Below are 9,452 nucleotides of genomic sequence, written 5' to 3' on the forward strand. Positions count from 1 at the left end.
CAACATTATAAACTATTGTCAACATATCTTAGCAAAATTTATTTACAATAAATTACAATTGCACAATGAAAACTTTGGAATTTGTTTAGAATTCCGAGCAATTTTTTTTATTTTTTTTTATTTTTTTAGATTTGGAATTTGGCAGTTCAAACCACCCCTAGCTATGCTCGGTATACACAATGATATGATGATGGCATTGAAAATAATAAATTTTATCTGAAATAGTTGTCTGCTTCAGATTCCTCTGCATGTAAAAAAAAATCGAGATCTCTAAACTATAAATCATCTGGAAAGCCTATCAAGTTAGAAATTTATGTCAGGTGGTATCAAATAAAGATTCCTTGAAGTGGAGATAAATTCAAAACTAATTCTCTACTCTAAAGGATTAGCGACAGCATAATACGCTTTATGGAAGAAAAAAAAACTCTTTATTATAATGTATAATAATCCAAAAAAGACCTGAAACTTCAACAAGGATTCACTTTCTGGGTGGAACTGAAAGGGTTAAAGAGACCAAGAAAGGAGAGAATTTATGTATTTTTTACTTACCCGGAGCTTCCTCCAGCTCCATAAGCATGGATACGCCCTTCCCCATCCTCCTCAGTGCCGCCGTTCAGACGCAATCTTCCCCAGTAAATGGCTCAGTGACGTCAGCAGCGGACCTTCTGCGCATGCGCAGACCTTCTGCACAGAGGTCCCCGGCTGATGTCACCCAGTCAGACTGAGTCTGACTGAGCCACTTACCGGGATTTGACTGCGGCTGAACGGCGGCGCTAAGGAGGATGGCAAGGGACACATCCATGCTTATGGGGCTGGAGGAAGCCCCGTGTAAGTAAAAATACAGCGATTCTCTCATCTCTGGGTGTCTTTAAAGAGAACCAGAGAGAAATAAAATAACGTATTTATACATACCTGGGGCTTCCTCCAGCCCCATAAGCCTGGATCGCTCCCACGCCGCCGTCCTTCGCTGCCTCTGTCCGCCGGTACCGGATCCCGTCATTCCAGCCAGTCGAGCCAGTCAACGCAAGCACTGTGTGCTCCCTCCGTACAGTGCAGGCGGATGCATACAGAGCCGGAGGGAGCCCCTGTGCATGCGAAAGACTGGCCGTGTCCGGCAGAAGTGATGGGACCCGGTACCGGCGATAGAGGCAGTGGAGGATGGCGGTGTGGGAGCGATCCAGGCTTATGGGGCTGGAGGAAGCCCCAGGTATGTATAACATATTTTATTCATTTTTAGAATACATTTGTCTCTGATTCCCTTTAAGCCCCAGTGTTTATGTATGAGGTGAGAGTCCGTAGAGAATTCAGAGTTACTGATAAGGCAGTTTGATCTAGCTAAATAAAAAAATAACACAGCAGAAGTTATTTTCTAATCAAAGCAGTGAATTTCTAAGCAATTTATAAGTGGAATAAATGTATATTAGGCCACCAGCAAGCAAGAAAATACTCAGGATAATTTGTACAGTTCTTTTTTCATCTGCTTTTTCATAATATGAAAACATATTTTAAACATAAGATGGAAAATTATCTCTTAGGAAAAAACGTGAATTGAGTTTGGACTAATTTGTTGTTTATTATAAACATATTTCTGCTAAAATCATTCTCCTTGGGGCCAGCAAAACATTCTCTTTTCAAAATCATTTCACATTGCAAGCAGTAATGAAATGGTCACTGTTCATACAATACATCCTAATCTGTGTCTCCATGGAAGGTTATCTCTTTCCAGAGAGGTATGTAAATCATAAACGCAAGATGTATTTTTGGTGGCAGATATAGAAGAATTACTGATACTTTGCATCGCTTATATTTCAGCTATCTGCCTGTGTTCATCTCATACTGAGTAAAGACAGTGTTTAGACTGCACAGCAATACAAAAATGTCTCCTCAGAGAGTAGAACTAAAATACGGCATCCCTTGTCTTATAATTGGGGCTGTGCCATTATATTTATACACATGGATTGTCTACACTGTGCTAAAACTGACCAAATGTGGTAAGCTGAGCCCTGTTATCTTCATGCATATCCTCATTGGTATAAATAACATTTTTTTGTCTTCATTGAGAACTGCAGGCATGTGTTTTTTGATTATAACTACTGTTGACCCCACAATGTATTATATTTTATTTACTATTCTAAGATTTCACACATGTTTTGACTACTGGCTCATAGCCTGGCTTAGTGCCTCTTATGCCATCAACATCACCAATTTCAGCCACAGAATGTTTGTCTGGACAAAGAGGAATCTCCCATCTTTCTTGCCTTATGTACTTCTCCAGACGGGACTTGTGTCATTGGCTTTGGCATTACCTTATTTCTGGTATGTGAAGACAAAAAATGTTCTGGTAAATCCTATGAATTGGACAAACAATGCCAACTTTTCTACTGAATTTTTTTCTTTTTACCCAATTGTGACTACCATCTTTCGCACTTGCCTACCATTCATTGAAATTTCCATCTCTATTCTGGTCACAGTGTCCTCCCTTCTAAAGCACGTCCGTAACATCGGTCACACCGCTTCCAATATTCAGGTTCATATCACTGCCATCAAAACCATGGTCATGTTTCTCATATTATCTGCTATTTTCTATGTACTGGACATGATTATCATTATAAAACATGACAATTCTACACAACAAGTTTTTAGCTTTTGGATGATGCGGATGGTACTTCCAATAATAGAGGCCATCATCATTATCCAGTCCAATCCCAAACTTAAAAACATCTTTCCAAGATGGTCTCATTTTTAGTAACAATTAAGAAATGGTTACCATATTCTTCAGACCATAAGAAGCACTTTTCCTCTTCCAAAAGTGTGGAGAAAAAGCCAATGCGTCTTATGGTCCGAATAATACAATTCGGACCTGCTCCTGGCTGGGACCATGCAGTGGAGGGGAGAGCAGAGCAGTATAAAAAAAATCTGTTGCATCCTCATCTGTCCCCGCCCTGATCTGTCTAGGTACTTTTAACTCAATGTAGTAATAGACTTTAAATGCACTGTCCTCTCTATCCCCCTTTCCGTATGTCCTCTTTGCCCCCATTTACGTACATCCTCTCTGTCCCCCTTTCTATATGTCCTCTCTGCCACATCTACCTATGTCCTCTTTGTCCCCCTTTACCCATAACATCTCTCCTCCATTCTATATGTCCTCTCTGTTCCCCTTTGCATATGTCCTCTTTGTCCCTGTTTACCAATATCTTCTCTATCCCCCTTTACCTATGTCCTCCCTGTCTCCCTTTACCCATAACTTCTCTGCCCCCCTTTCTATATGTCCTCTCTGTTCCCCTTTGCCTATGTCCTCTCTGTCCCCGTTTACCAATACCCTCTCTGTCCCCCTTTACTTATGTCCTCTCTGTCCCCCTTTACCCATAACTTCTCTGTCCTTCTTTCTATATGTCCTCTCTGTTCCGCTTTGCCTATGTCCTCTCTGTCCCCTATTTACCTATGTCCTCTCTGTCCCCTGTTTACCTATAACCTCTCTGTCCCGCTTTCCATATGTCCTCTCTGTTCCCCTTTGCCTATGTCCTCTCTGTCCCCCATTTACCTAGGCTATAACCTCTCTGTCCCGCTTTCCATATGTCTTCTCTGTCCCCCATTTACCTATAAACTCTCTGTCCCACTTTCCATATGTCCTTTCTGTTCCCCTTTACCAATGTCCTCTCTGTCCCCTGCTTACCTATAACCTCTCTATCCCACTTTCCATATGTCCTCTCTGTCCTCCATTTGCCTATAACCTCTCTGCCCCATTTACCAATATCCTTTCTGTCCCCCCTTTACCTATGTCCTCTCTTTCCCCTTTAACCTATGTCCTCTCTGTCCCCATTTACTTCTGTCTTCTCTGTCCCCATTTATCTATGTCCTCTCTGTCCCCCATTTTACCTATGTCCTCTCTGTCCCCCTTTACCTATGTCCTCTCTGTCCCCGGTTACCTATGTCCTCTCTGCCCCGCTTTCCATATGTCCTCTCTGTCCCCATTTACTTATGTCCTCTCTGTCCCCCATTTATCTATGTCCTCTCTATCTCTTTTACCTATGTCCTCTCTGTCCCCCGTTTTACCTATGTCCTCTCTGTCCCCCTTTACCTATGTCCTCTCTGCCCCGCTTTCCATATGTCCTCTCTGTCCCCATTTACTTATGTCCTCTCTGTCCCCCATTTATCTATGTCCTCTCTGCCCCGCTTTCCATATGTCCTCTCTGTCCCCATTTACTTATGTCCTCTCTGTCCCCCATTTATCTATGTCCTCTCTATCTCCTTTACCTATGTCCTCTCTGTCCCCCGTTTTACCTATGTCCTCTCTGTCCCCCGTTTTACCTATGTCCTCTCTATCCCCCGTTCCCTATGTCCTCTCTGCCCCCGTTTACCTATGTCTTCTCCGTCCCCCTTTCCCTATGTCCTCTCTGTCCCCCATTTTACCTATGTCCTCTCTATCCCCCGTTCCCTATGTCCTCTCTGCCCCCGTTTACCTATGTCCTCTCCGTCCCCCTTTCCCTATGTCCTCTCTGTCCTCATTTACCTATGTCCTCCTCTGTACCGGCATTCTGTTATGCCCACAACGAGATACTGAAGTACCTCATGAAAAAATTACTACCTCTCATGCGGGCTTGAATTTGAGCTGTGTGCTGCTCCGTTTGTTGATTGGACCTGAACGTCTCTCAGCGGGAGCATGCTCGTCATTCGGCCAATCACAGCACTCCCTGGGTAGCAGGAAACATCTAAGCCTCCCTTATGCTAGGTACACACATTACGTTTTTTCAGTTGACTTCCCGTTTGATCGATTTTCAATTTGTTTGTCCTCTTGATTTCCTGCTCGTTTCTCTTATCTTTTCTTATCAATTTCCATTTACTTCTATGAGAAATTGAGTGGCAAACGATCGAAAGTAATAGACAGAAATTATCAATCAAATGCATCTATCGAACAAAAAAACATAACATGTGTACCTAGCATTAAATGAAGATATAGAATTTGCCATAAATACTTCCTGTGGCAATACATTCCACATTTGAATCACTCTTACCGTAAAGAACCCTTTCCTAAATAAAACGTTTTTCCTCCATGCGCAGATCATGTCCCCTACTCCTTTTCAAAAACCTAGGGACAAAAAGCTCATCCGCCAAGCTATTATATTGCCCTCTGATGTATTTATACATGTTAATTAGATTCCCTCTAAAGCGTCTTTTCTCCAGACTAAATAAACCCAGTTTATCTAACCTTTCCTGGTAAGTGAGGCCTTCCGATTTGCCAATTTTGTTGCTCATCTCTGCACCTGCTCTAAAACTGCATTGTTTTTTTTTTTCCTGTAATGTGGCGCCCAGAACTGAATTCCATATTCTAGATGCGGCCTTACTAGAGAGTTAAACAGGGGCAATATTATGCTAGCATCCCGAGTTTTTATTTACCTTTCAATGCATCCCAAAATTGTTTTTGTTTTAGCTGTAGTGGCTTAGCATTGAATGTGATTATTTAACTTCAATGAGTACTTCAAGTTTGATGTCCCCATCTGTATCCCATTTATTTTGTATGGCGCTAGACCATTGTTACGACCAAAATGCATGACTTTCATCTGCCATTTATGTGCCCATATAGCCATCCTATCTAGATCCTGTTGCAATATGTCACTATCATCCTCACAGTTGATGATTCTGTACAATTTTGTATCATCTGCAAAAATTTAAACATTGCTTTCTACTTCATCTACCAAGTCATTAATAAATAAATTGAAGAGTACTGGACCCAGTGCTGCCTCCTGTGGGACCCCACTAGTGGTGCTCGAAATGGGTCAATAACGATTGCGCAACCTTTTTGTAATTTTTTTGCATTTACGTATTGCATAATTGTGATTATATTACGTACATTTGTAAATCGTAATTACGTATATAATTATGCAATTTATGCGTATATACATTAAAAATTGCATCTGTCTGACAGTGTACTGTGCATGTGCATTAGTTAAATGTTTAATGCCAAATATGTGTTTATATGCGAAAAAATAATTGCATTCATCAGCCAGTGTACTGCACATGCATGGGTATTATTTAAATATTCAATGCAAAAAATGCTTTTTTTTGCGAAAAAAAACTTGCAGACGCATAATTAATGTAAACAAAATTTTGCATAAATTACACTAACATGCATAACTACGGTTCAATAATGGGAAAACATGAGCTGTGCACAAATCTATTGGAACTCTGCCAGTTGAAAGAGAGACACAAAAGAAAAGATAAAGGGGTTTATCAGTAACTGAACTACCTACACTTTGGAACTCCCTGCCACACCCAATCAGGACAGCTCCATCCATGGAAGCATTTAAGTCTAAACTGAAAACCTACCTCTGCAGTCTGGCATTCATGAACATCTGACTATCTCCTCTGTAACACAACCCAGCCTGCAACCCCGTATTAATCTGAGACACAACTATGCGCTTTGAGTCCTATGGGAGAAAAGCGCTTTACAAATGTTATTGTATTGTATTGTATAACTTAATTCCCTTAGGACCCAAGGATGAATGTCATCCGTGCCAGGGGCCTTATCTGTTTTTATTTTATTTAGACTTGACTTTACTTCCTGTATTAAGCATTTACTATATATCTCGGATCCGCTTTAAGGGATGGCAACAGAGATTTGTCTTCAGATGACTCATCATGATCTTGATTTTCATGCCGGAACTTACAGAGCTTCACCGATGCTTCAGATACTCTCCACATCATGCTCGGTGGTCTCAGATGAGTCCCGAAAAGTAGGGGAGGCAACACAGACCAGGTTCAGGTGTTTGTGAGCAGGATTATTAGCTCAGGGTAGCTAAGTTCGGAGACTCGGGCGGGAGCTCTACTCTAGCAAATCTCTACCTCATGGACCTCTGAAAACGAACCCCCCCCCCCCTCCCCTTATCAGAAGTGTTTGGGGTGTAGAGATTTGCTGGGTTTAGCTGAGCTGCTTTCCATAGTAAGCTTTTTATTTTATTTTTCAATACATATCAATACCGGGATCGACTTTCAGATCATTACTTCATAAAAAAGATCTTGTTATCCATCAGGAGCAGATCAGACAAGTCGGCAATAATCGCTGCGACCCGTCAATCTGATGGGAACATGTGCGCCTAGCATAAGATTCAAATCTCTAAATCATCTGAAAGGCCCATCAATTTTGAAACCTCTGTCAGAAAAGATCTTATAAAGAGCATAGAGATGTACAGAGGCACCAGTAGGATAAAAGTCACCAAAAACATTTAAAAACGTTCAGGATGCGGTGGTGGACCAGTCAGCCCAAAACATACATAAGTACTGTTGATTAAAGTTGTAAACAATTTATTCATATACTCCTAAAGCTGGCCACTAACGGTCCGATTTCTAACGAAAAATCGGTGGAGCGATTGGTTGTAAATAATGTCCATTGGTGGACACAATCGATTATGAACGAGTGAAAAAAATGTCGCCCGAATGAATTTTCGTCGAACGAAAATTTGGATTTTCTTGGTGGTTGTGATAGATAGGAAGCAATGATTAGTTAGTTGATGGTGTAGTGAACGATTTTTCGTCCGATCAGAATTTCAGATCGCTCGAACGATTTTTCGCTAGAAATTAGACCGTTAGTGGCCACCTTAAGACAAGTTGCAACGCGTTTCGCAGGCAAAATCCTGCTTCCTCGGGCAATAAACAACAGGAGCGATACACAGCATGGAGTCCAAGATACGCTTGGAACCTCATACTACATACTACTTTAAAAAAAAATGGATCTTCCAGCAACAACAAAAATGTATTATTTATTAATTATTATAAACATGCTACCACTAAAATCATTCCATGTAGTTTGACCAGCATAAGAATCTCTTTTCAAATCTAGTTTACATTTCAAGCAGTAATGAAATAGCTACACTGTAGAGCGAGATGGTCACTGGTCATACAACCCATGTAAATCCATGTCTCTATGGAAGGTTATCACTTTCCAGAGAGGTATGTAAATCATATACCGGTAAGCTTTTTTTAGTGGCAGATATAGAAGGATCCCTGACACTTTGCATTGCTCATATTCCAGCTGTCTGCCTGTCTTCATCTCACTCTTTGTAAAGCCAACGTCCAGACGGCACAGCAACACAAAAATGTCTTCTCAGAGTCTAGAACTAGCATATGGCATCTTTTATTTTGTAATCGGGGCTGTCCCATTATATTTAAATACATGGATTGTCTACAGTGTGCTAAAACTGACCAAATGTGTGAAAAGGAGTCCTGTTATCTGCATGCCTATCCTCATTGGAATGAATAACATTATTTTGTGTTGCTTGAGAACTGCAGGCATATGTTTTTGGCTTTTAACTGGTGTTGATCCCAGTCAACCCACAGCTGATTCCTTTCTGTATGCTCTTTTACGATTTCACACGTGTTTTGGCTACTGGCTCATAGCCTGGCTCAGCGCCTTTTATGCCATTAACATCACCAATTTCCCCCACAGAATGTTTGTCTGGATAAAGAGGAATCTCCCATCTCTCTTGCCCTATGTGCTCCTCCAGACAGGACTTGTGTCATTGGCTTTAGCAATACCTTATTTCTGGTATGTGAAGGCAAAAATTGCCCTCATGAATCCTATTAATGAGACAAGCAAAGCCAAATCTTGCACTAAATGTTTTATTTTTCTTTACCCAGTTGTAACCACCATCTTTCGCTCTTGCCTACCATTCATTATGATTTCCATCTCTCTTCTGGTGACAGTGTCCTCCCTTCTGAAGCACATCCGTAACATCGGTCACACTGGTTCTAATATTCAGGTCCATATTGCCGCCATTAGAACAATGGTCATGTTTCTCATCCTCTCTGTCTTTTTCTTCATATTGGACATAATTGTCATTATAAAGCTTGACTATTCTGTAAAATTAGTTTTCATCTTTTGGATACTGAGAATGGTTTTTCCAGCAACTGAAGCCATTATCATTACACAGTCCAATCCCAAACTTAAAAACATCTTTCCAAGGTGGTCTTGTTTTTAGTCACAATTAAAAAATGGTTGTGTAAACAATTTTTTTTTTTTACTTAAAGCAGACCCAAATTAAAATTTGATGACACTTTCACGTTAAATAGCATTACACTTCTACATTAAACTCTGATTATTTTTCCATGTATAACAAAATAATTTAACTAACAGTGGTGCTCATCATGACCTTGTAATTACGGGTAAACCGTAATTACGGGCCGATTTGAGCAATTACAGCATCAAAATCGTCATCCGTGATCTGCTGCAATTACAGATGGCGTTTCCGAATGTATCTGTGTTTGCATCTGCATTCAGCCCGTAATTCGGGCTTACGAGACGAAATTACAAATGCCATTATACAGTATATAAACTGTATATAATTAGTGGTTTATAGCAAAGCCCCCAAACATGCTATAAACACGAAATTTGCAGGGTATGTTAAGGAGGACAGTGGAAACAGGAGGAATTTTTTTTTTTCAAAAAGACCTCGTAGTTT

The 9,452-nt window shown here is 40.7% G+C and overlaps 1 protein-coding gene across 1 annotated transcript; it reads left to right on the forward strand.

The window, feature by feature from the left end:
* The first annotated feature begins 1,158 nt into the window (after nucleotides 1-1,158).
* On the forward strand, nucleotides 1,159-8,972 carry LOC137526199 (taste receptor type 2 member 40-like). The gene is made up of 3 exons (XM_068247416.1): nucleotides 1,159-1,207; nucleotides 2,169-2,316; nucleotides 8,027-8,972. Exons 1-3 carry the CDS (start codon nucleotides 1,159-1,161, stop codon nucleotides 8,970-8,972), a joined length of 1,143 nt encoding a protein of 380 aa, XP_068103517.1.
* Nucleotides 8,973-9,452: the final 480 nt, after the last annotated feature.

The sequence above is a fragment of the Hyperolius riggenbachi genome, chromosome 7 (assembly GCF_040937935.1).
Source record: "Hyperolius riggenbachi isolate aHypRig1 chromosome 7, aHypRig1.pri, whole genome shotgun sequence".
Taxonomy (NCBI): domain Eukaryota; kingdom Metazoa; phylum Chordata; class Amphibia; order Anura; family Hyperoliidae; genus Hyperolius; species Hyperolius riggenbachi.

Excerpts from the sequence above, each read along its gene's own strand:
- LOC137526199 (XM_068247416.1), top strand. The coding sequence starts at position 1,159 with ATGGCGGTGTGGGAGCGATCCAGGCTTATGGGGCTGGAGGAAGCCCCA. Across the intron at positions 1,208-2,168 it reads GGGGCTGGAGGAAGCCCCAG|CCTGGCTTAGTGCCTCTTAT; the intron begins GTATGTATAACA and ends ACTGGCTCATAG. Across the intron at positions 2,317-8,026 it reads TTGGCATTACCTTATTTCTG|CTGTCTGCCTGTCTTCATCT; the intron begins GTATGTGAAGAC and ends CTCATATTCCAG.